Source organism: Ambystoma mexicanum, chromosome 1p (assembly GCF_040938575.1).
Source record: "Ambystoma mexicanum isolate Mex_15411 chromosome 1p, UKY_AmexF1_1, whole genome shotgun sequence".
Classification (NCBI taxonomy): Eukaryota; Metazoa; Chordata; class Amphibia; order Caudata; family Ambystomatidae; genus Ambystoma; species Ambystoma mexicanum.
The window spans coordinates 210,794,290-210,820,503 of record NC_090921.1 but is presented as its reverse complement, the minus strand read 5'-3'; the positions used below and the strand labels follow the sequence as shown (position 1 = coordinate 210,820,503).

Below are 26,214 nucleotides of genomic sequence, written 5' to 3'. Positions count from 1 at the left end.
CTCTGTAGTTAATGTTCAGGGAGCAACAATCCTCCTTCTCAACGTCACAGACCTTTCCCTGTGTTACAGAAAGAGAAGGAAACTGTTGCACAGTGAAGACAAATGTTTTATGAAACAATGCTCGTAGGAAATTAGGGTCTTTCGGTGATCTGTTTAACACTAAGTTTTTAGAAACAACTACAGATGAAGCCTTACTACCCTTCTGGCCCACTTGTCTGCACCACAGAGAAGTAGCATATGCTCCACAGCACCTCAGTGGTGTAGCAGACAAGAGCGTGTTGCACCACAAGCAGAAGTGCAGGGGACCGGGCATTAATCCACAATTCCACATGCATTAGCAATAGAAGAAAAAATATGTATATGTGAAAGCTCACATCTCACGCAGTTGTTAGGATAAATGCAGGATGGGTAGCCAACAGCAGAGTGTAACTATCTAACCCAAGAACACCCTGTCCCTAGGCAGCGTATGGTGCAGCGCCTATCTAATAGGGATAGTGTGGGAGAAAAGCTGTCCCTCCACTAGCCAAATGTGTGGGTGCCCCAACCTACATTGGTACTTGTTTAGGGAGAATTAATAACTATCTAAAAACGAGCAACCAAAATGGAAAAAACGCACAAGAATGGGCGAATAAAACACGGACAGAAAAATCCCACGGTCATTCATACACTCATGCAAGCTATTTGGGCTGTGATTGACAGTGATCTAATACCCAGCTCCGTCACACCAGGATACATAGGAGTAGTGCGTTTTTCTATTTTGGTTGCTCGTTTTTAGATACAGTTATTCATTCTCCCTAAACAAGTACCAATGCAGGTTGGGGCACCCACACATTTGGCTAGTGGAGGAACAGCTTTTCTACCACACTATCCCTATTAGATAGGCGCTGCACCATACACTGCCTAGGGATAGGCACCCCGTTGTAGGGACAGGGTGTTCTTCTAGCAGGGTTAGATAGTGGCTCCCCATTCTGCATTTATGCTCCATTCTGCATTTATGCCAACAACTGCGTGAGATGTGAGCTTTCACCATATACATATTTTTTCTCCCAAGAATCGTTCATAATGTGATACAATACTGTTGACATAATGATTATGGTATATAAGAATCTCGATTTTTACTTTTGAATTACCCTGATGTTTCACCTTAGCAATAGAAGAGCAAGTTCGTCAATTGCACGGCAGCCATACAAATGCCTCCTCCTGTTGGACATCAGACGTCAGCTTGTCAAACCGCACACCCCATGCATCAGTCCCTTTGCAATGTGTTTCTGCGAGCAGGTGGTTAGACAGGACTGTGAAACATGCTTTCATGAGCGGAAAAGGGAGCATTACATTGGCAGCTGCATTATGGCACGGTGCCAATGCTGTAACAGGCACGACTCTCTGCTAGTGGCACAGTTCCCACATTTGAAAAAGGCTGCCTATTGATGTAATGATCAAGAATATGTAAAATAAATCCACATTTTTGTGAGCTTGTTGCAAATCCAAGCATGAAAGTTGCTCCTGTACCCCTGTTAAAAAAAGAAAATCCCCTTGTACTACTTCAACACCTTTAAAAGAAGTTTGCAAAGTTGGCCTCAGAGGTTAAGACGTCAGATCCAAACAGGGTAGGTAGTTGATGAACACATACCAGGAGGAGGGGGAACCTTCCAGAGGTCACAAGGTGGAAGGTTAAGGCATATCCCACAAACAGCCAGCACCCAAAGTAGTCTGTGGTATTTGTTGAAGCGGATAGAATGATGAACGATCACTAGCCACCAATGTATTTGGAGTTCTATATTTTCTTTCCAAAGGTGAGAGCATGTTCATCAGAATTGCATTAAATATGTAAACACAGCAGCAAATGGCACAATGCCAGTTAGGAGCACTTTATTTTGTCTTTTTTTTTTTAAAGCACATGTGGTTAATTAAGGAGCAATGACTGGGTGATGGACAGGTAAACACAGTGGTGACATTGAGGATAGCAAAGAGATGCAGATTTGAGCAATCGTATATATGGGAATTATATAAAGAATGTTTAGACTTTTTTTCGAGAGCATGTATAATATATTTATATATTGGAATCGCAATACACAACATTGGCGACAAGATATACCATAAATACCTAAATGGACTGGGAAATCAAAAGGGAGGGATAACTAGATGGGAAAACAGGAAATCCACAAGGGAAAGGAGGAAAGGTTTGAAGGAGGATTTCAATGCTGGAATTGTAGTTGTATTGATTATGTTTGGCAGAGGGAGTGTGTACTACTGATGGTGGGCAAGAGGTGAGAAGGAGCAGGAGCGTGTATATGGGTGGGAGAAGTGAAGAAGGCCACTACATAAGATGTCAGAGGTGGGAAGAAGCAGTTGATGGAGTTAGCCGAGGAGGCTAGACCAGGAATAGATTTAAAGACATGTGAAAGGAATTCAAATAGGGATCGGTGTTGCATATTGAGCCAGCCAGTGGGGAGTCAGTGTGCAAAGGTAGGGAGATGGGATAAAGTTATGGGGGTACGGTCAGCAAAGCTACACATTTTGTTTAGGGGGCAAATTAATAAAGATGTAGGCCCAGGAGACGGTTACAGCAATAGTAAAGACAGTGAAGCTGTGAAGCAGACAGTAAGGGGAGCAGATGTTTCTGATGAGCATCTTTAGCCTGGCAAGTGTTACAGTAGAAGTGAACCATCTGTGCAGTTTAAATTATTGTCTTCAGGTATCCCTGGGTTGCAGAACTTGGGGATATGGTGATAAATTGATGGTGGGAGGGAATTGGGGAAGGAAGAAGGGTTGAGCACTGTGAGCCAAAAGGTAGATCGGTGCCTAATAATGAGCACAAGACTACAGTTAAGTGCCATGTAGGGAAGGATGGCCAAGAGATAACTGGAGATGTGGAGGAGTGATCAGGTAAACGTGGGGAAGATGGGTATTAGCCCAAGAGAAGCCAAAGGAGACAAAGTTACCATTGGAGGAGGTGAAGAGTAAGGGGTCCAAGGATGGAGACTTTATGGACTCCCACCATTAGGCGAGCAAGGGCTTTCGTAATTATGTTGTAACTTTACATACACTCACGCAGATGATAAAAGTAACAGGTTTTATTCCAGCAGCTCCAACTGCAATTGCTCAGCTTTCCATTCCTATGTCAACTGACTGGGGTGGAACAATCTTAACATGAAGAAAATGGTATGGAAGCAACTTTATCTCACGCTCCATGTACAGAACATATCTGGTTTGCAGCTGACCACGTGCATTTGTTGCTGAAGAAGTGGCAGTCCTTTTAGGCACATGTCTTTTTGGTCAAAGGCCAGCGCAGAGATCAGTGAGTGGATCAGTCTGTGTAAACAGGCCGTGCTGTAGGACACATTCCCAGAAATGGAGATGCTTGCATACTGACACCAATCAAAACAGAATAATATACGTTAACCAGGGGTTTCTATTTGCACATACATAACCCAAATAAATGAACATGCAGTAGAAAAATCACATTTCATAACGTATATTCTAACATCGTATAAGGGGACATTTCTTGGAGGAAGTAGGAAAGGGGTACTCGAAACAAGACCTACATCAGTTCTGGCTGTAAGCCATTAACGTCAGTAGGGAGATGCCACCTTTAGTCTTGACAGAAGCATCACCAAAATGTCAGAGGAAGCAAAATCTGCCTGGTTTTGCCGTTTCCTTCAGTTGAGGTCCCCGGACTGTGGCTAAACGTAGACAGTGAACCTTAGTCTCTCATCTTGCCCTCTAAACCACCCAATTTCATCCAGCCCGAGCAGAGAAGAATGGGAGGCCACGGATGTAGTTGTCAAGTTTGGTGCGAAAGAGTTCGCTCTGAATGGGCTCAGACAAGCTGCAGAGGGGGTTCTTCACTACATATTCCACGTAGATCTGCAGGAAGAGAAATGATGGTTAAACAAGTTTGTCTAAACGTTGTCTGTGTGGCAAAATGAGTGGTATGGTGTGTGCCCTCCTTACACTGCTATAGATTTGGTGCAGGACCTCACGGGCATTGGTCACACTCAGGTCCGTGTTCATTACAATCTTTAGTCCCGTTGGGGTCTCGTAGTAATGCAGTTTATACTTGCTGGTCTGAAAGGCTAAAAAACCATCTTTCCTGAGGTTTAATCTCATTAAGGAAGCACTTGTATAAATCAGAACTTTTGTTGGGATTCCATCTAAACAAAATGAGATCTCAAAGGATACAAATTCTCATGGAACAGAGATAATTAGGGAAGCTTTACTCTCTACATTGGGATGCAGTAGGGGAATTTAAGAAAGAGATCACCTTTTAACTACAAAACTGCATGGGAATCACACATCTTCGTTCTTGAATGGATGGCACAGGGAAGCAGAGCGTTCCAGCTAGGGCCAGATGGTGCTGCCATAACTCTTAAAGGAGTGATTAAAACAATCTAAATGCATGTAAACTCATGGAATGTATGGACTTGCACTTTTAAGCATTATTGCAATTATTTTAGCATAAGGGAACCTGTAACACTAGTATATTAGGAATTAGCTTAGTTGAGGGTAAAATAAAAATAAATCAAATGCTACATTTGACCAATTTCGGGCAGTACCAGTCGATACGATTTTTTTAAATACCGAACACGGAGAGCAGGGGTTGTGGCGGTATTCCCCGCTCCCCATGTTCGGTATTGTTGGGTTTCAGGGGTGTCCCCCGTTTCTGCAATATAGGAGACGGGACCCGAAAAAAAAAAAAAAAAAAATCATGTTTCTGCCCAACCCACATTATAGGGACGGAATTGACACCGTAGGGTACAGGAGAAGCGGCAGACTGAGAAAAGGTAAGTGGGAGGGGGGTTTGGGGGCGAGTTTGTGTATGTGCTGGTAAATTGGGGGGACATGGGTTTGGTTTGTTTGGCTGTAGTAAAAATATATTTGTAGCGAAAATGACTACGGTCACTTCCATCACGAATAATTCTACCACCGGGGGGGGGGGTCGGGGGTTGTCACAAGGATAATAAGTCTTTCCCGTCCAATACTGGAGGGTAATTTGCTACTGCACAGTGAAAGAAGAGCCCCTCAGTACTTGGATGGCATGTGGGAAACGAAACAGGGATAAGTAAAGCCTTTCATCTCAGGATTGTCGGGCATAAACCACCAGCAGGTACATGATTATTTCTAATGTATAGGAAAAAGGAAATTGACAGAGGGCATGAGAAAATGAGAGGTTAATAGAAAAAGACAGAGGGCAAGAGAAAGAAAGACAGGCACAGGCATAGAGAGTGAAAGACAGAGACAAAGCGACAAAGACAGGCAGAGGTAGAGAATCTATCTGGTTAATTATCAACCTATTGCTAAATCTTCCATTGGAAACCAAACTCCTGGAGTCCTCTGCCACCACTCGTTTGCAAGAATTTGTACTCGCCAACAAACTACTAGACGATTATCAATCTGAATTTCGTCTGCGACGTAGGATTAACTCTGCTCTCCAATCAATCTGGAACTTTGCCCTTGTGGAGCTGATCAGTGAAATTGTTCCATGGTCCGTTTGCTCTAACTCTCGGCAAACTTTAATATGGTGGACCACGGAATCATCACTGTGGTTCACCCAAGGGACCATCAACTGGCTTCCATCGGTCTGAAAGAACTCAGCAGGTTATCCTTGGTTCATGATGTTGAGAAATTTCTCGTGTCCCATACTGAGTACTTCAGGGCCCATCTAGCTCTCCCTTTCCTTTTTACATCCGTACCTGTCCCCTTTTTAATATCATTCATGCATATAAAGTGGAATATCAGTCGACAACACACTGCTTTTTCTAAAACCTCAACACCCATCATCTCAGCTTGGATTCCTCAATTCCTGCCCGTCATCCAGGACTGGATGCAAAAAACATGGCTTCAGTTGAACGAGTCCAAAACCGAACCCAACCTACTGGATCACTAAACATCTATTCGCAAACATGAAGCTATATTCCGGCAGTTATTACTGCATAAAGTGCTCCAGTCAGGAACGTAGGTGTCCTTTTGGATGTCAACATATCCCTTCTCCATATTCTTGACATCAGGAAATCCCGTTTCTTAGAGGTGAAAATCCTCAAACATATTTTTCCCTTTGTTTCTATGGAAGATTAAGCAGTGGTGGAACTACAATTCCCTCCAGGTTGGAGTATTGCAATGTCCTATTTGTAGGGCTCTCAGTGTCTATCAACAAGCTAGAAGCTATCCAGAATACAGCTCTGAGACTTACGCTAAATCTTAGGAAATCTGATCACACCTCAGATGACAGAGCTCACTCGACGGGCTTAATGTAAAAAACTTACATTAAGTTAATGTGTCTTATCCATACATAATGCTGTACCGTCTCTAAATGTCGACCAATAGGGTCCTGCTCAGTGATCCCAAAGCCTGCTGCATGTCTAAAACTGCTGTGTTTTGGTGTGAGGCCCTAAACAGTGGAATATCTTACCTACAAGTATTGTGCAGGAATCTTGCCATAATTAATTCATGCATTCCTTTTCTCCAAGTCTATGACGCTCCCATTCATTAGCAAAACGTTATACAGGGAGTGCCAAGAGGCGTTTCAATTACTCAGTATGTGCCATAAACGTGATCCCAATTGCTCAACTTTGCTTTCGCTTTGGTGCATTAGCTCTAGCTGTGATCATTTATTTTTAAGAAGCAAAGGATACATATCGACAGGAGACATCTTACTGACAAAGGAGCGGATGGAGAACAGCATGCCATACATAAGCTTGTATTCCTGCCCAGAGACAGAAAGAAAAACAAGGGTTAGAGTGAAACTGGCAGAAGCAATTGATACAGTAGTCTATCGGCATAGGCGCAGTAAGGTGCTGACCAATCCCAATAACTGCCTGCTTTACAAAATATCACATTTTGGCTCTTGTCCTGTACTCCAACTCCCCCTACCCCCACACACGAAGAGAACCTGGTCTGTCAACCCAAACCATAGACGGTAAAGTAGTTCATCCTGTGGACCCCATCCTCATTCGATTACATGCAAGCTTAGCTCACCCCAGTATTGTAAGCTCCTTCTTTGCCTCAGCTTGAACAAGTGATTTCACACTCATTGTCATTTCAAGGCCACAAAAAAGCTCCCCACTGCATTGCCTAACTATGAACGACAACAGTGTGTGCCGAGCACCTCCATTCGACACCTTCCTGATCTTCAGAGAACTACTTCCCTGCTTGCTCTATGCACCGTCACCATGGATTTAGGCTCTTGTTCAGCCTGAAATCAGTCCTCAAAATGTTCAAAGTCCATTTTGAAATAGTCTGGTAAAGCTTACATATGGACCTGGCACATTGTGTTCCCACACTTCTCCCCTAGCATAAGTGTTTTGCTAGCCCACCTCAAAAGAAAATAAGGCTATCCTTTCAGGCAATTGAAAAGCCTGAGGGGTACTTAAATGGTTTCCCATGTGGAAATGTACGATAATCCTCAGGTATCTTCTTTTCACTTTCCCTCCAATCCCACAGAACTAACTATGAGGAGATGTGCAGCCAGGGTGTACCACAGCTTACTGAATCCTTGGTGTGAAAGGCATAGCTCAGTGTTATCAACGGGGGAGGGGAATGGCTAGATTGCCTTTGGTCATGTAAACCAGACTGCATGCTGAAGGAACTCCAATCCCACGTAAAAAACTCTGAGTTTAAAGTCAAAGGTGTAATCCAAAAATCAGAGTACGTATACAGGTTTGAAAAGCTCAATAACTTAAATCCGAGTTAATGCACGTTTTGTTAAAACCTAAATTTGATATACTGATGAGAATATGAATATACAGCAGACTTGATATCTGTAAAAGAGAACAAATGGGAGCTAAAAAGGTGTAGTGCCGAAGGTAAATAAACAGTAACAATCTTCTACAGGGGAGTAAGTAGTATGTCACAGCAATAATGCAGGTGATCTCCCTTTGGAGCCCACACTGAAAATGCATATAGCAAAGACTATAGAAGCGGCCTCTAATGCAGCTTGTGTTTGGGGCTATTCTTTAGACATGTCATTACAGAAAAAGGAAACCAATTTATTAGACACATTTTAATTTTGCCCTAGTCAGCTCCTACATTTCCCCATGCATTTAGAAATAGGACTTCTATTTGTGAAAGATGGATCAAATGAAGTCTTTGTATACTATCGGTAAGTATAAGGAACAATTAAATACCGACACAAAACCCCCAAAACATGATTTGGGGCATCATAAGCAGTGCTTCAACATACCAACATCCAATGAAGAATTACATTTTCCTGAGTTGAGAAACTTTGAACTGACCCTACTTCCATTGACTTTGCAAAATGTCAATTGGAAAAACATTTCAACTGGTTTGACATAACTTCATAAAATCTTCCAGAGATATTTTCTGGACCAGGCCATCAAATTTGTAAACTTTGATGCAAAATCATGCAACGGTTGAAAAATTATAAAGCGTTGTGAATGGATACCTTGTAAGAGGGGAATATGAAGGGGTATTCAGTGGTGGGGGATAAGTGAAGTGATAAGGTGGAAGAAGAACAAGAAGGGGAGGGAGAAAGGAAGGAAAGCGGAAAAAGAAAAAAGGGAAAAAAGAAGAGGAAGAAGAGAAAAAGAAAATACACAAAATATATAAAAGAGAATATAGGGACAGACTAACCTCTCGAGGAGGGCATAGGGCTAAAAGGTTTGAGACGTTTGTAAGGTTCTAAGTGATCCGACCGAGCCCGATTTTGCCACGGCCAGAATGTTCGCCTGAGAAAGGTGCGAACCACCAAAGGTGTACACCTTTCTCATGCGAACACACATACATACTACGGGGGCTGCAGGGGTTTCCCGCGCTCACTATACTGTGAAGTATAGTGAGCGGGGTGTTGCGGGGGACACCCCTGCAGCCACCGCAGTCATTTCTTTTAAAAAAAAATGTTTTACTTACCTGCAATGCTACCACCAAAGGTTCGAACTTTTGGTGTTCCAACCTTCGGTGATAGCATTTTTATAACCTTTGGTCTTTGCGACCATTTATAGGTCGGCAAAAAAGTACAATTCTGTTTGTAAAATGTTAAAAGCTTTTGTTGATAGATCCGTTTAGAATGGTACATGAAAGTTTCGATGTACAGATTTATCAGGCCAGAGGCAAGCTGCCCTGAAGTGCTTATATGCTGGGACAGGGGTGTAGGTGGTCTAGGATAGACCTCCTCGGACCATATTCCAGTATGATCAGTGGCTCTAAAGTGGGGAAAGTTGAAATGAGCTGGGTGCATGTGAATAGGATTTCTATCGCTCGTGCCATTTTATGTTAGTTTTCCTAGTTTCACTTGGTTACCTGTCTGCGTCCATGGGAGGGGTCCTCATTCCTACCAAATCGGGGGCGGTTAAAACAAAAACCAGCCATGGAGAACATAACATGGGGAGAATAGAACATGCGAAGGGGGAGGGAGAGAAGTTGCAACTGAGAGTAGGGTTGCTTAACATAAGAGGTGTAAAATCCCCAACATAGCTCTTCCTTCTAAAGAGAGACCTCTAGTAACAGAAGTTGGAAATCTTATGCATCTAGTAGACACACTTTATTAAAAGGGAAGGAACAACCCATCAGAGGGAAGGAATTTAGCAAGGCATATTTTGCGTCTGGAGACAGCAAAAAGGTAGGAGTAGCCATTCTTGTAGGTGGAAAGGCACTTCTTTTTGAAGGGGCAATATCACAGACCATATGCAGTTGCCGCTGGTGTACAGTCCAAATATGGGGCAAGTCCAGTATTGGGAAGAGGTAAGCCAATCTTTGGGATATTTTGTGGAGGGGGTACCGGTTGAGTGTGGGGATTTCAATATGGTGTCAGAACACACAAAATAATGAATAGGGGTAGCAGGAAAACAGTGGAAGGGAGCCCAAGAAAGAGGCTGTGAAAATGAATGAATGAGGTGAACAAATGCCTATGTCTGATAGATGCATGGATGATATGCAGGAAGTGGGTGATGACATAGGATTCACCTTTCACTCGCAGGTCCACGACTCCTTTTCTCACATTGACCTAATGTGAATGGAACAGATGCTTAGGCCCTGGTTATTGGAAATGAGCATGTACTCTATGCCCCGGATAGACAATGATTTAGTATATGACGGTAGAGGCGGCTGGACTAATCGCAATCAGGAGAAGAGATGGATTTGAAACGATAACTTGTTAAAGGAAAAAGAGGAATGGTAGTTATCATCTGAACTAAAGTACAGGGGTAAAAAGAACTAAGTGATAATGGAGAGGTAGATTCAACCATAGAATGTGAAGGTTTGAAAATTACCGTGAGGGAAGAACTGATTGCATGGAGTTCAGCCAGAAACGGGGCACAGTAGGTTAGAGAATCTGAGCTTTGAGAGATGGTTAGAGATATATAAACCAGGCTGAAGGATGGCCTAGACACCTTGGAAAAGTTGGCAACGGAATTAAAGCTCAGAAAAGCTGAATTAAATGATCTCCTGCTCCAAGAGACTGAGTGGAAGCTCAGATTCTCAAAACAAAAATAACAAGAAAAAGGGGGGGGAGCAGACAAACGCTATGGTTACGAGTTTATGGGGGGTCTGGAGAACAGATTACATGGGAAAAGCAGGGGATAATTAATTAAATGAAGTGTTTTTATGAACGGCTATATGAAATCGGACATCCATGGAGGAGAGACCGATATAAATGCATAACTGGCTCAGCTTAATTTCCAAAGACTAAGCACGGACGAAGCCTCAAGAATGGATAGCCGCATCACTCTCTCCAGAGATCGCCAGATCAATATAAATATGCCAAGTGGGAGGGCTCCACTGGTATAAAATACCATTTTATAAAATGTTATCAATTTTCTTGGCCCCTTTACTCACAATGCCATTTAACGCAATTCTAAAGGTCATGCTGTTCCAAACAATGCTTTGAAATCTGCAATACCCAGAAAGAGTAAAGATCCCCAGGTTGGCGAGTCATATGGACCCATTTCCCTTTTTTAAAGGCAGACCAAAAAAAATGACCAAAAAAATAAAAATAAAAAAATAAATAAATAAAAGGAATCAGACTTGGAAGGGTGCTCCTTTCGCTGATCCATTGGGACCAAGTTGGTTTTACCAGGGGAGGCAAGGGGCGGACATCGTCAGGCAAAAACTGGATATTACCAGCCTAGCCCAGAAGGGGAATGAAGGCACCTGCCTGGTCTCGCTGGATGCGGAAAAATGACCCTTCCTAAGAGCAGTCCTGGAAAGGACGGGGATAGGGAACAGCGTTGGGTTATGGGTCAAAGCCATGTACGAAAAATCAAACTCCAAAGTTAGATTACATGGAAGGACATTGGAGGAATTCTAGTTGTACAGAGGTACTAGACAGGGTTGCTCTCTCTCGCCCCTACTATTAGCTTTGGAGATCAAAAGCCCCTGGCAGTAGCAATCTGCAAAAGCGGGGAAATAAAGGGTTTATTGAAAGAGGGTGGGGGGGATTTAAGATGTAATTATTTGCAGACGATATCTTGCTCTACCAAACAAATCCAGAAAGCTTGCTCAGACACCTACTAGTGGAATTACGGGAATATGGAAAGCTAGTGAGGTTCAAGATTAATCAGTCCAAGTGATATGCGTATCCGGTGCATGGTGAAGAGGGAGGGGAGATAAGGTGTAAAAGGGGGACATTTTAGGAATGTAGGTGGAGAGGGAGATAAGATACTTAGGGATAATGATACCAGGAATCCTCACGCGGCTCTATGACCTTAACTATGAGCACCTCTAAAGAACATGGAGTGCAGACCTAGATAGGTGGAATAATCTAACGGCAGTGTTGTTGGAGCGAACGGAAGTGGTGAAGATGAACCTACTCTCTTTACAGTGGTTCTGGTGAAGGTTCCTGAAAGCTTCTTCAGAGTAATTAATTATAGAATAAACCGATTCATTTGGCACTGGGAGAAGCCTCAAGATATGTAAAGATATGCTCTTGCAGCCCAATGTCAGAAGCTCCCTTCTTTCTCACCTTTTTATCCTTGTTGGCGTTCTTCCGGGACGTGGCTTCTTTCTTTTTCACCGACCGTGACTTGTATAAACTGGAACGCGAGTCCTCGGGTTACAGTGTGGAAGCCGGCCGCCAAGCCGGTAGCGTTCGAATATCCAGGAACAATGACAGGAAGGAAGATGACGAAAGGTAAGGAATAGAAGGGGGGGGGGGTTCCAGGAGTGAAGGAAGGTAGAATGCACCATACACAGAGAGCGAACTCTGACAAGTCTAGATACTCGTAGGGATAGAGTTGAGACGTGCAGAGCCGCCCCGGTTTTCTAGGAAGCTGGCGAGTGCACGCAAAGGCTATACTGCCGCAGTTCTGTGTCGGCGGTTATTTTGGATAGGTTGCAGAGTTAATGCCGCGGTGCATCAAGGACCATATAGTCCAGAAGGGTCGAACCTGGCCATTCATGACACCCAAGGAGTAAAGAGGCCTTGGACTCCCCGATCCGGAGACATATTTTAAGGTTACCTAGCTCACAATATTTCTTGAGCACATGCCAGACACATTTAGAACATATTGGGAATATTTAGAATACAGGGTTACATACCCCAGAAAAAGTTAGACACCCATGGCACCAGTCAGAAGAGTTCCAGAAAATGTTAGATATCAGCCCATGGTGGGTATTATCTGAAACGTATGGAAGGAGGTCAGTAGAAATGAACATCTGACTTTCTAGCCTTGGACAATGAGCTCTCTTTGGGGAGACCTGATAGACTTGGGAATGATGGGGAGAGCTGCATCTCAGAGATGCAGAGACACAGAATTAGAGTGAGTAGGACAAAAATGTATGGAGGGCAATTTCAGCCAGTACGCGCAAGCTAGGGACCTGCTAGGAGACAAAAGATGTAATGTCTTCCAATATACTAAAGAATAAAGGGGACACATCTAAAAGGTGAATGCAAAGGTATTGCAAGAGCTTACACAGGTAGAGAGTATATGGGATATGACCAAAACATGAAAGGTACAACATTGAAGCTTTATACAGCAATCTTCCTTAGAATACCACTAACAAGTCTTAGATTTAAGAAGCAATGGGAGATAGACCAAGGGCATGCCCTACCCAAGACATTATTGAAAATGATTTCCAGCATTACATTTCATGGGAGCCTGTTCACCAATACAATGACCAGAATATGTGAAATGCTGCAGAGATGGCACTACAACCCAGTTAAAATACCTAGGGATTACAAGACGGCCGCCGGGTATAGAGACTGTTCCCTGAGCTCCGGTGAGGTCAATTTAAAACGTGCCCGCGGGCCGACAAAAGACAGGACAAAATCCTGCTGCAGGCTCCGACACAGGACGAGCTTGAGGTGTGATGCTAGAAACCAGAGTAGGCCCCTGACTTGGAAATGAGATTGAGGAGAATTTCGCTAGCACACGGAGCGTGGCTGTGAGGCCTCTGATACAGTGGATTAGATTTGAACCATGTGTTGGAGGCTCGGGACGGCTCGATCGTTGTGGCAGGTGCAGCTGGAAAGGGGCCTGAATGAGGAGGGCGAGGAAGGTGAGAGGGCCACGCCCAAAGTGGATTGGTGTCTGAAGAAGGGAACCAGGTGGCAGAGAGTATATCTTGAGTGGTGAATGCCATAAGAAACGGAACCTGGCTGGAAAGGTGCATCTAAGCAGTGAGCAGGCACAGAGATCATTGGAAGGATAAAGAGCTGTGGTAAGACGTGGCGATACCCACTTCGAGCAAAAGGGGGGATCAGTTACGGAATGAGGAAGTTCCAAGCAAGGAGGGAGGTTGCAACTCCTATATTTATAAGGGAAAGCTGAACGGGATTGGAGAAGATGTGTGGCGGAGATACATAAAGCGCTTCTCTCTAATAATAAAAAAATGGGGTCTTAGCAAGAATTTATCTAACTCTCTTTTGTTAAGGGACTTAAAAACGGGAGAGGGGGGAAAGGCTGAGGACACTATACCATCAAAGAGGTGTGCATGCGTTTAGTAATAAACTAACTAACAAGAGGCATCAAGGTGCCATTGAGAATTGACCTAAGGTTTACATGGTGAACCCACACGGGAGGTGAAAGTGCACGCTTCCAAATGCCAGGTGCTAAAGGGAAAACCACCCGTACAAACGCTAAAAACACCCACTAATACAAAGGGAGGCCAGTTGTAACGTTGTTGGCAACCTCGTACTGAAGGAACCCCCACGGGGGACGAAGTGGTACAACAGGCTACGGGAAAAAAGGAACTGGAGACAACTAAGATGGCCTTGAATAAAGAAGATCTTCAGGAATGTCTTAAAGGAATGGAGGAAAGGATGGTGAACACCTTTCAGGTTCAATTGGAAAAGATCAAAGAAGATTTACAGAGCTCACAGACAGATCTGGAAAACCAATCCCGGAAAGAAAATATTGGGGTGCAAGGCCCTACGGAAGATATAAGAAATGCAGACTTGATGACCACGATTCAGCAGCGCTTTCGGACTCTTCTCACTGAAATGGCACCTGAAGATGTGAGGTTTGATCGGATACATAGAGTGGGCCCCAGGAGCTTAGGTCCCGGTACAAGGCCAAGGGACGTGCTGATGGCCCTTTTGTTATATTGAATGAAAGAGGACGTACTCTGGGCGGAAAGATTACAGCCTACTATAGCAATCAATGGAACTCAACTTCATCTTTTCCAAGTTCTGGCCTTGTCAAGGCCACGAGTCCGGTGACTAGAGTACTAATGGCAAAGCATATCCCTTACAAGTGGACATTTCCGTTTGGATTGTTATTTACTTGGGAAGGCAAACAGCAGAGGGCCACGACGTGTGAGGAGGCTCTATCAATCATGAATATGACAGAGGAAGAGCGACCCAATGGGCAACAACAAGAATCATCTCCCCAAAACCGTAACCGCTAGGGGGACTGGTCAGAGACTCTGAGCAGGCGAAACAGCAAGACCACTAAGCAGAGTGTCTTTGGGCAAAACAGGTAGAGCAGGAATGCCAGGGGAAATTTGAGAAACACCGGACTTCCTCTACACTTGGGCCACCTTGTTATTGGCACTATAGGACAACTGGACAGGCCCAGAGGAATTTGAAGTGATATGAACAGTTTGCGGCAGCATTGCAGACCTACCAGAGGTAGGGTGGATGAGGAGGCATTGAGGAATTAAATGGGGGGGGAAGGGGTGTAGTTCGCCCTCTATTGGGGAGGTCACGGGTTGCATCAGGATCAGAGCCTCAGGATGGTATCTGGGGCTTTTTAAGTAAGCAAAGACAGGGATAAGGATGTTGGGCGGGAGAGGTGTGGGGAGGGGGTGAGGGGAAACAGACAATGCTGGTTATCTAGGGTTAGGAGGTATTAACCACTTGGGAACAATGACAAATCAGGACAGTGGGTCTGAGACAAATGATGTTAATGTCAATTTATTCTCATAATGTCAGGAATTAACTCCCCTGTTAAACGTAGAGAAGTGGAAGCGCAAATAAGGCTGTTTCAGATTGACATAATAATGCTACTAGAGACCCATATTAGGAAAGTAGATCGATCACTTCCTCGCTTCCGCCAATTTACACATCTATATCAAGCTAACACACAGGGGAAAACGGCAGGGTTGGCGATAGTGTTGAAGGACACACAAAGGTAGAGCAAACATTAGTGGATAAACAGGGCAGATTCCTCTTCTTAGTGATTCTACTGGGATGTACAAAGGTGACGCTGGGAACAATTTACGCACCCAATACTTGACAAGAGGCGTTTTTGAGGTGGACTTTGTTGAAATTGGGAAAAGGTGTAGTTGGGGAAGATAGTGTTGACAGGAGACCTCAACTTAGCATGGGAACCCACATTAGATAGAAGTATGAGCTATCGTCATAGCTGAGGCACCCCCTTTAAGTCCCTGTAGGAGAATTTTTTATTTTTAGCCATTATGTGTGGCGTTATAAGATGGGAACAGTAAGAGGGTTCACATGCTTCTCCCACGTTTATCACACACCATCAAGGATTATGTATCGATAACGGCTACACTGTTGGGAGAGGTGGAGAAAGTGCATTTAGGGGCAATAAATGTGTCAGATCACGATCTGTTAATGGTGGAATTGAAATGGTGGGGACCTCTAAAGGGAGTTGTGGAAATAGGTATGTCCTCGGGATATATTGTTCGACAGTCGGTGGAACAGGTGGGCAGCAAAATAGATGATTATTTTTTTTAAATAGTCGAGTGGCAGTTTTTATTTAGGGCAATGTAACAGATGGGATTCGGCCCTAGATTTATGCCAACTATGTGAACCCCTCGATTCGGCTGCTTATCAATTTGGATTTATCGGAAAAATTCAGGATTACGAGATGGCCGCGACAGGGATGCCAGCTGTCCCTACTTCTTTATGCTATATAGTTGGAACCCCTATTAGCTACAATAAGACAGAACCATTGTATTAGAATGATACAGTTTGGCTAATAGTGTAAAATCACGGCATTTGCCGATTACATGATGTTGACTTTGACTGAGCCTATGGCCTCAATCAGGGCATTAACTAGGGAATTATTAAGGATGGAAAAGATTGCAGGATTGAAGATTAATATGGCTAAATCGGAGGCGCTGAGCATAGGGTTGACGAAGACTGAAGGGGTGAATTGTCAGAGGTGTCTCCCTTCCAAATGGCCGAAGATGCGATTGGGTATCTTGGGGTGCACATCAGCAATTTAGTATCGAAGTTACATGAAGCAAGTTACCCAGTATTAATGAAAAAGATACAATCTGATTTAAACAAATGGCCCCCTTCACGTTTATCGTGGCTGGGTAGGGTAGCCACGGTAAAAACAGTTACGTTGCCTACAGTTTTATATTATTTTCAGACACTTCCAGTTTGGTAGCCTAGATCATTCTTTAAGAATATTAACAAGATCATCTCTCGCTTTCTTTGGCCGAACAAACGTCCGAGGGTAGCTTTAGAAACATTGATGGCTCCAAGGCAGAAGGAAGGAGGGGGGGTAGGACTCCCTAATATATCCAAATATTATGAGGCTGCCCAGTTACGGGTGATAAGGGAATGGTTGTCGGGGGATCTGACTAAACCATGGACCTAGATGGATAGTGGCAGGGACCCATCTTGAAGGCCTATTATGGCTGAATAAACAGGATTAAGTGCCAATATGAGTGGGACATTATCTGCGACATGTGATATTTGGGATTGATTGTTGCGGCAAGGACATTTATCCACACGACAGTCTTTATTTACCCCGCTATTTAGGATTCACAGTTTACACCAGGGATCTCCCAGGGTTCCTTTAAGAAATGGAAGGAAGTAGATTGTAAGTAAGTGGGGGATATGTTATAAGAACTTTCGAAGACTGTAAAAATCATATCGGTTTAACAGAAAAAGATAGAATGGAATACTATCAGTTACGACTTTGGCTGCAACAACCAGATATTAAAAAAGTATATCAGAGGGCCTTGACGCCTATTGAGCTTTTTATAACACTGAGGGGATAAACAGTGTCCAAAATAAATACAATTTTTTTTTTTGTGAATCTAAAATCAGATTGTAAATGGTCTTTCATGCAGAGCTGGGAAAGAAATCTTGGGGAGGAAATCCAGGAATCATATTGGGAAAAACTCCGGACAAATATTCCAAAGCTGACGAGATCTACCCAAACCAGGGAGGCATGGTACAAAATTATGGTTCAATGGCACGATACATCAGAAAGATTACATAACATGTTTCCTACCACCTGACATGAATGTTGGAGGGGATGTTTGGAAAGGGGAGATTGGAGACATCTGGTGGGATTGTCCATTGTTTCAGCCTTTTTGGGAAGTATACAGCAAAGTATACACCTCGGGAATGGATGTGTGGCATGTTCGACCCTGAAAATCAAATCCCTTTGAGACCACAACATAAAGCTTTTGTGAAATAGTTAATATCAGCTTGCTTAGTGAAATGGAAGCACAAATCGCCACCCACCAACATAGAATGGATACACAAGCTGTGGGGTATACTGGCAATGGAAAGGGTTACATATAGAATTCAAAGGAATGCAGGTAAATATAGGACAGATTGAGGGACTGTAATTGAATACCTTAGAGGTGGTTTGATTAAAAGTTACAATGGTGCCCTCAGAACTTGAGAATATTGGACATCATGTAGTGGACGGGAATTCCTCAATCATGTGGGCGGTGCCTAGAAACAAAGAAATGATATGCCAGCAAGTCTGCAGGGGTGTGGGTTTAGGAAGTAAACATCTAGAATGTCCCCAAGGTGCTCTCCTAAATGCCCAAGAGGTTGTGGTAGCTTAGGAATTTATTTCTACATGTGGTGGGAATGCCCGCCTATCCAGATCTACTGGAATGAGCTCCTGAGCGGGATTAAGAAATGAGATAGTGACAAACCCCTAAGAGGGGAAGCAGGAAAGAAGAAAAAGAAAGGAAAAAAATATAATGGTGAGAGAAGGCGGAACACAGGTCGATAAAAGAGGAAGATAGTCAGTGTGATTATTATTGTTTTAAAAGCTAGCATTTGAATACTTACTGCCCCAAGAGGGAGTCATCCCCCGGATCAGTGTAAAATTATAACATGGACGGTGATAGTATGGTACTCCCTATGGAAGACGGGGTGGCGGAGAAGGAGACCACAAAGGGGGAAAGGTGATTGAGGCTTAGGCGTTCTCTTTTCCAGCACTCGAAATTACCAAAGGGAGTATAAAATGGAGGTATCCCAGACGTTGTAGATGAAATGTTTTACCAGAAAACTATAGGGGAATTACCCCTTAAAGAATGTATGTGTGCGGGTGTAGAGGGTACGATTCATTTTTTTTAATTTCTGTGTATTGTGTACATTTCATGTCAATATGATATTTTGTACTGAATTGTTAAAATTGAAAATTCGCAATAAAAATAACGTGGATATATTTATTAGAAGGGTACTGTGGTCACTTTGCCTACAGTGGAGACAAATAAAAAGGGAGTATTTGAGTACATCTAAAGTTTGATGGGGATGTCGGGTAAGGTTTTAAATTCATGGCGTTTTCATCTTTTTCTGGAAATCAAGTACATATTCACAAGATGCCCGAGCGCCGTGTTGTCGTGTTGCCAACCGTGGTTTATCATGAGGTATACACGCAAGAACCGAAAACAGCAATTATGTTCACACAAGATTTCTTCGTGGGTAAATCCTGTGAGAAAATATTGCGGGAACAAAAGAGGGGGCCACAAAATAAAAACACATTTTCAAAATGCCTGTTAATACACATTTTTTTCCAAGTCCCTAACTGTTGTAATGTAGCCAGCCATGGTCAGTAGGCCATGGACCCATAGCCTAAATGTTGCAAGGTGTCACTAGCTGTGAGCAGCGAGTCACAGCGGCATGAGATTTAACATTGAAAAGAACTTGAAATACAGTGAAAACAATTAAACGCAAACAAAGCATTGAAATTCGGCAAATGTTGGGTGGGTGACTTAAGTTCAGGTGGATTTGCTTCAAACACTTGCCGAATTGCAATTCCTTTGCTGCAATGAACTGCTTCAACTTAACTAACTTTTTTTTAGAGAGTATTGGATAGACCGAGAGACACATGGCGCAGGGCAGAGTTTGAGCTTGATCTGTTCAGTGTATATATGCACACGTTTTAAGGTTTAATAAGGTTGTCTTCTATTTAGGGTCAAGAAACTTTTCAGAACTGCAGAAAAAGCATACATCAACACGCTGTCTTGCTTAGCTTATATAAATGTGTTTGTTTCATGCAATCTCGAGTATTTGTAATAATTTATTTAATTTTGAACATATATTCTTTAAGAGAGAAAGGTAATTATACAAAAAAGATATTACCACGTGACTGTACAAGACCATACAAAGGGCTGGTCTTTTCCTCTGCAACCCTTGCTCCCTTACTTTATATGTGCTCTTTAACCTCATCCTGACGATCATGGTACAGCAGGGTGTGCCTACTTAACCTCTTAACCTTCCCATTTCCACATCACTACCTGTCACAAGTAACTCTCTCACTCTCCTGCCAAACTAAAGTCCAGTAACCAAACCCTTACTCATCAGAGTGCAGCAGGCACACCAACTCTCCTGCCAAATTAGTCACATCATCATCACCAGCAGAAGGCAGCTTAAACACCCCCTAGTCTGGCTGCTCGATCCTTTCCCATTGCCGCTAGTGCCCACTATTCTCTGACCAATCTGTGCCTCATCCTTGAGAATCACGGGGCAGCCGGCACCTGTCACTTACTCTACTGACAATTCTGCTTGCAATGTGTTCATCTTTCCCCATCAAAGAGCATGGATATCCCCAACTCTACTACCACTTGTAGAGCGCTGAATGGGTTGCCGGCACGGGACCCTTCTGTTGCACAGTAGGTCTGTTCATGTCCTCTTCAAACCCACCACACACCCTCGACTTCAAGCTCTTACCATGCAAGTTTGCTTACCTCATCTTTAGAGATCCCTGCTTGCTTTTTGCGGTTCCATTCGCTGTAGTGCAGGCAGATACCATTTCTGTCAAAGATGTACAGGTTATGTACTGTCATCTAAAGAGAATGGGGGTAAGAGAGGAGTACAGAACACAGGTTATATGTAAAGATACCAAGAAAGCGAAAGAAACCGAGCTACTGTTAGGAAAAGAAATTTGGAGGAACTAGGAACAGGCAATCCAGAAGGGACACCGTCACTCATGGGAACAAAGTAATTGAAGTCTCCAGGTTGCAAATAAGGACCAGATTTACTAAGATGTGTTTTTTTTTTTTTAAACCTGCCAGCAGTTGACTGTAGCGAGTGAATTATAGCTTGTCTGTGGATGGCTCAGTCCATTTGTGATTGTCATGTTAATGTGTAGGTCCGTGATGACAGGGGCTTAATAAATAAGTGGTCTACCCCCTCTTTATGTAGATACACTGACTTTCTTCATTACAGAGGGTTGACCCTTACCTTTCTTCCGAGGCCTAAAACAAGATTGCAATACGTTCTACTGGGCGCCTTTTTTGTACAGTTTACACTCTTGTTATTCAGAACTGTTCTAAGCGAGACCGGGACTCCTTCCAGCCACCTCACATTTCATCTTCTTATTTGGGAAGGGTAGCACTCTTTAGCAAGGCTCAGAATCAGAAACAACCAGTTCACGGGAAAAATCCAGGTTTTAATCAAACTCACCCCCTACCTTGGATAACATCACCTTAATGAAAACATTCAGTCACACCTCTGATTTCCTATTCTCAGCTGGTTTAAAAAAATGGGAAAATACATTATAAATGCAGTGCTGTGGACACACTATTATGCATCAATGGGCCAGGCTCTTATTCCTAGAAACTTTCCTTTCTCTACCCTAGTAAAAAAAAAGTTGTTCAAATGTTTGCAGTTTCACTCTGTAATGTGTTTACTTCGACAAGCCAGGACAATCGAAAACAGTCGGTCTACCAGTAGCCTAAATATGGAACATGATTCGTCAACAAAAGCTTTATCCAGTTGTGTTTCATTTGGAATGAAAATAACGCGGAAGCCGGAACATGATGCTCCATTCCACCGACAGAAATTGAACCTCAAGAAATAAACAATATTCAGTACTTGGGAGCTATCCTCAGATAGACCTTTCTCTTCATCACAGCTTACAATTACCAATGCCCACAGTATGCATCTGAAATGCGAATGGGCCACTGAGGTCTGTGATTTGCCCCCATTTTATTGATCAGGGAAGTCTCTATATGCCTTCTTTCCACACAGGCATGTCTCATTCTGGGGCTCTTCAGAAGTTCAAGGATTTTTACAATGAAACCCTGATTCCAACAGTTCAATCTTGGCCGATTTGGTTCTCAGACCTCCTTTCTTTGTCAAAGAAACATTTCCAGACTTGCGTTAAAGTTCCAGGTGTTCGCATGTCCACGTTTTTACTCAAATACAAAAGAGCACCACGAGATATATAATTTATGATAAAAGACCAAATGTAGGTTTGTTTGAAGCCGCCATGAGCAGTATAGGCGGCCCGAATGCACAGAGGGAGCTGTTGATCAAGGATATACAGTGGTCCAATGTGCACGGTTTCGCCTGTTGTGACTGCGAGAGGGAGCTGTAGGCTTAGGATCTATAGTGGTCCTACTGTGTTAATGAAATCCTGAACTTTGGATGGTATACACGGGTCTGTACACTAATGTATACAGGTATACATTATATTTTTTTTTTACGTAAACACAACGAATCGTTGTTTGCTTATTTTAAAAACTGAACCGGAACAATACAGTTTTCAAGTGAAGTCTTTCTATCAATGTCCCACCTTACAATTTGAAATCATTTTCTCAATACTGTACTTTCAGGTTCCATCGCAAACCATAAACATGCATTTTGACGTCAGGAATGTGACCAGTTTCCAAGTGAAACTGTTCAAACGTTTAACGTATTAGTGAACAATTTTTATTTTTATTTTTTTAACATCACTGCTTTGACATTCCTTTGCAATCTAGTCAGTGTGACCTTTGGAAGACAAGTAGGTGCTGATTAGAAACACAGCCTTGCGTTTTTACCCACAGAACATGCGGCCATCTTGAACGGGTTGAACTTTTATTTGAATTAATCCCAACTTCAAGATATTAGGATACTTAGATTCTTCAACATTACTTTTATTTTCAGAAATGTTGCTTGTTTATATTGATTTATAGCCTTCTGCCAAACAGGCCATAAAATCGCAACAGCCTCCAAGTATCGGACATTGCGCATCGACAATTGATATGTGGTATTCGGATAGCTGCCTCACAAGGAGGGTAACATTTGGATATTCTTAACTTCTCCATTCCAATGCCAGAATTTGAAAACCTATCAAATAATAATAAACATTAGATCACTTCGTATGAAATGCAGAAATTATGTCACAGCAAGGAAATACAGTACACATTTCAATGGTTGTGATGTTACAACTTTTGACTTTCCAAGAGAAAGTCCTACTTAACCTCAGTCCATAATGTTTACACCTGGTCAGCCAAAGAAACAATAAGCCACTAAGCAGCAGGGCCAGGGTTTTTCATATAGCTCTGCAGAACCGGGCCAGAGAACTGGAAAGTATCCTAGTCCTTATGAGGTTTTACACAATGAGGTTCATTCAGAAGAGCTAGTAACATACATTTGGTTACACTATCAATGAGCTTCCGAGCAGCCACATCCATTTTTCTTTGTACCTGGAGAGGCACGGTTTTACAGCACAATGAAATACCCGTACACTTCTCTTCTGCTCAACCATGTGATACAAACCTCCACCTTTAGCAGACCTTTCCATGACACATAAGAAGACCTGATCTGGGGTGAAACTTTGCAATAAGAACAACTGGCAATTGCCCATTAGAATAGCTACAGCTCTGGCTCAAGCCTCCACCACTAAAGCCCCCCACCCACACGAAAAGAACTTAACTCACACCAGGTGAGGAGCCCACAGGTTTGTCGCTTTCATCTCCCCTGGACCCAAAGCCTCGGCCAGCCTCGCGTTCAAGTGCACTCAGATTTTAGAAGCTGAGACTCTTCTTCAGAGTCCCACCTTCCATCCGTTGCTGGTCCCCAGAAGGGCCAGCCTTCAGATACGCTCCAGATGTATCCCCAGGGTCTCCAGCATCCGCCAGAGCCGAGTGCCCACTAGAAGAGAGGCTGATCTATTTGTTTTATTGTAACCTAAATTTTGCTCAGCGCCCTGATGCCCGAGGGCCCGGCGTGCTATATAAATAAACAATACAATACAACCACGCCTTCTTGAGCTGTTGCTTAGCAGACCACCCAGCTTCAAGTCGTCGAAGATCATCGGATTTCCTTTCCAGCAGCTGATATTCTACACACCACCGTATGCTTCCTCCCGACACTGTGCGTTAAGCTCCACAGTGCTAACAGCCTACACCGGTGTTATAATGTGTTTATACGTACTTTAATTGTTATGTCATTGCTATGACGCACTGTATGATTCTGGAACACTTGTGCTTCAGAATCATACAGAGGCGCCGTCAAGGACCTCCAATATAAATAAACTTACTAGAAATCCCACTGTGTCTACGAGTGTTCATCGTAGAGTGATTATACAACATTGGCGACGAGGAATGTATGTTATCAAGGAAGAGGTGGTCCCCAGCAGAGAGGTACACCGCAGTTTTATCAAGGGAACTATTCAATTGGCGATAGCCACTAATTTACCTTGGAAAGAGACTTTGAAAGAAGCACTTAATACGTATAGGGTTACTCCACATTCTGTCACTGCTGAATAACCGTTTACCTTTATGAGAGGTAGGATGGCTACAAATAGACTGGGACCTGCTTGGCTTGCTCCCGGAAAGAACAAGGGGGTCAACATGAATGAAATTGTCAGGAGGGTGAAAAAGAGACAAGATGAGTACAAGAAATACTATGATAGTAAGAAGTATGTGACAGAAAGTGAAATTGTGAGAGGTGACTGGGTTCGGGTAAAAGAACCAAGGAGAGTGTTAAAAGGTGAATCTAGATATAGGGCTCCACAAAGAGTGATGGATTGTTCGAGGAAATCAGTGATTGTGGAGGATGGAAAGAAATGGTCATGTGATGACGTTATACTAGCAAGAGGAGGTGAAATATTGAAAGACAGAGTGGTACAAGAGGCTTCCAGGAATGAGAAAGTACATGAATTAGAAGAGTTCTCTAAAGGCACCGTTGGTGAAAATCTTGCGTCATCTAGGAAAAGGAAAATCACACAAAATTTCAAGGAGGACTATGTGTATTACTGAAACTGGTGGTCGCTTATTACAAGGAGCTTTTGGAGTGTTGTACGATGCAGCTATATCCTTTTTGAATTGTGCCACTGCATATATTTTTCTGTGTGTGTTTTATTTAAGTTTCATAGTAATTAGTTAATTTCCTTTTTATCAACCTGCTACCTTTGTTTCATTCCTCCATTTTCTCACATCTACTCTATCGTTTCTGTAAGGAGGGTGGAAGGGGGAGATGCTAATGCTATAATGTGTTTATACATTAATTGTTATTTCATTGCTATGACACACTGTATGATTCTGGAACACTTGTGCTTCAGAATCATACAGAGGCTTTGTTATGTTATGGAGGATGCACCCACCCAGGGATCTGCAATATAAATAAACTTACTAGAAATCCCAGTGTGTCTATGAGTGTTCATCGTAGAGTGATTATACAACAACCGGGTGAGGCTTAACAAAACATCACACGGGCAACTCGTGTTATGAAGGCGATGCTTATCAGTGCCACTATACCTCCTCGGGAGGCCCGTTCAGGTCCCCTACGCCTATGAACATCCCCCCCCCAAACCATACCACATTGCGGAACCTCTCAGAGAACGACACTGACACCCCTGTCTACGCCTCATCAAGTACTGATCGCCACACATCACGGCTTTTAGCAGAAATCCACCCGGCCTATAAACCAAGTAACTACTATCTCGTTTCCCCCTCACCCTGACCCACAATACCCGTGCCACTCACCTTCCAATGTTGGTAGTGTCACTGTCTAGTTCCCATCCGAAAAACTGAGCTTAGCAATGCTCCGCCTCTTCTTCATCACGTGGGTTGCACGCTCGGCGTAAATGGCAAGTCACGTGCCTCAGAGTGCGCACTTCATTAACTATACTAGTTGACTTGTGGAAGCCGCTTCCTCTTCATCACGTGGGTTGAACGTTCGGCGTATATGGGAAGTCAAGTGCTTCAGATTGTGCGCTTTATTAACCGTACCAGTTGATTTGAGGAAGGCATGGTGTGAGTTGGGTGTGGCCGGGAGTCGAGGGAAGGAGCTTAAGACCGCATCTTCGTGATCGAGAGCCGAAGAACACCGCCATTCCTCCGTTACCAAGCGAATTTGGTTTACAATAAGTTTTAAAGCTATCGCGTACGTGGTTGTTATTTTGGTGGAGCTGGGCAATTTATCCTGCCCGAGGATGTGCCATTTCGGTATATTTTGGGGATTTCTTATGAGCAAGGGGGTGTTTTTTGTGCAGTGGGGCTGAACACCAGCCTTCCTCCGTTCCCAGGCGAAATTAAAGTATATAGGAATTCGCTCGTTATTTTGTTTTCTCGTGGATAGGCCTTGTTATCCTTTTGGCTTGAGTATTTTGTGGATTTGTTATGTGCAACAGAGAGGAGAGATGTTTTGTCTAGTGGGGGTATACTTGACTATTTGTCCTGTGCAGAGGGACTCATTTGGGTACGAATTTCCAGCAAAAGTTAACCGTGGATAGTTCTTTTTTTGGAAGATTTCTCTTGCAGAGCGAGCGTAGGGTGACCAGATTTTCAAAATAAAACAAAAAAACTGGGACGGTCACAAGGACTAACAAGGCGGACACTCAAAACACCCCAAGTACTATCCTGCATATAAAATGCACG

General features: G+C 43.3%; 1 protein-coding gene across 1 annotated transcript; it reads right to left on the bottom strand.

The window, feature by feature from the left end:
• Positions 1 to 1,852: 1,852 nt before the first annotated feature.
• Positions 1,853 to 25,435, bottom strand: TRAPPC1 (trafficking protein particle complex subunit 1). The gene is made up of 5 exons (XM_069646345.1): positions 25,321 to 25,435; positions 20,311 to 20,409; positions 6,633 to 6,703; positions 3,955 to 4,093; positions 1,853 to 3,867 (listed from the first exon to the last, which is right to left on the bottom strand). Exons 2-5 carry the CDS (start codon positions 20,407 to 20,409, stop codon positions 3,739 to 3,741), a joined length of 438 nt encoding a protein of 145 aa, XP_069502446.1. The 5' UTR covers positions 25,321 to 25,435; the 3' UTR covers positions 1,853 to 3,738.
• Positions 25,436 to 26,214: the final 779 nt, after the last annotated feature.

Coding starts and splice junctions, on each gene's coding strand:
- TRAPPC1 (XM_069646345.1), bottom strand. CDS start 20,409: ATGACAGTACATAACCTGTACATCTTTGACAGAAATGGTATCTGCCTG. Junction 6,704..20,310: donor CAGGGATCTCTAAAGATGAG/GTAAGCAAACTT, acceptor GTCTCTGGGCAG/GAATACAAGCTTATGTATGG. Junction 4,094..6,632: donor AAGATGTCTCCTGTCGATAT/GTATCCTTTGCT, acceptor ATTAAACCTCAG/GAAAGATGGTTTTTTAGCCT.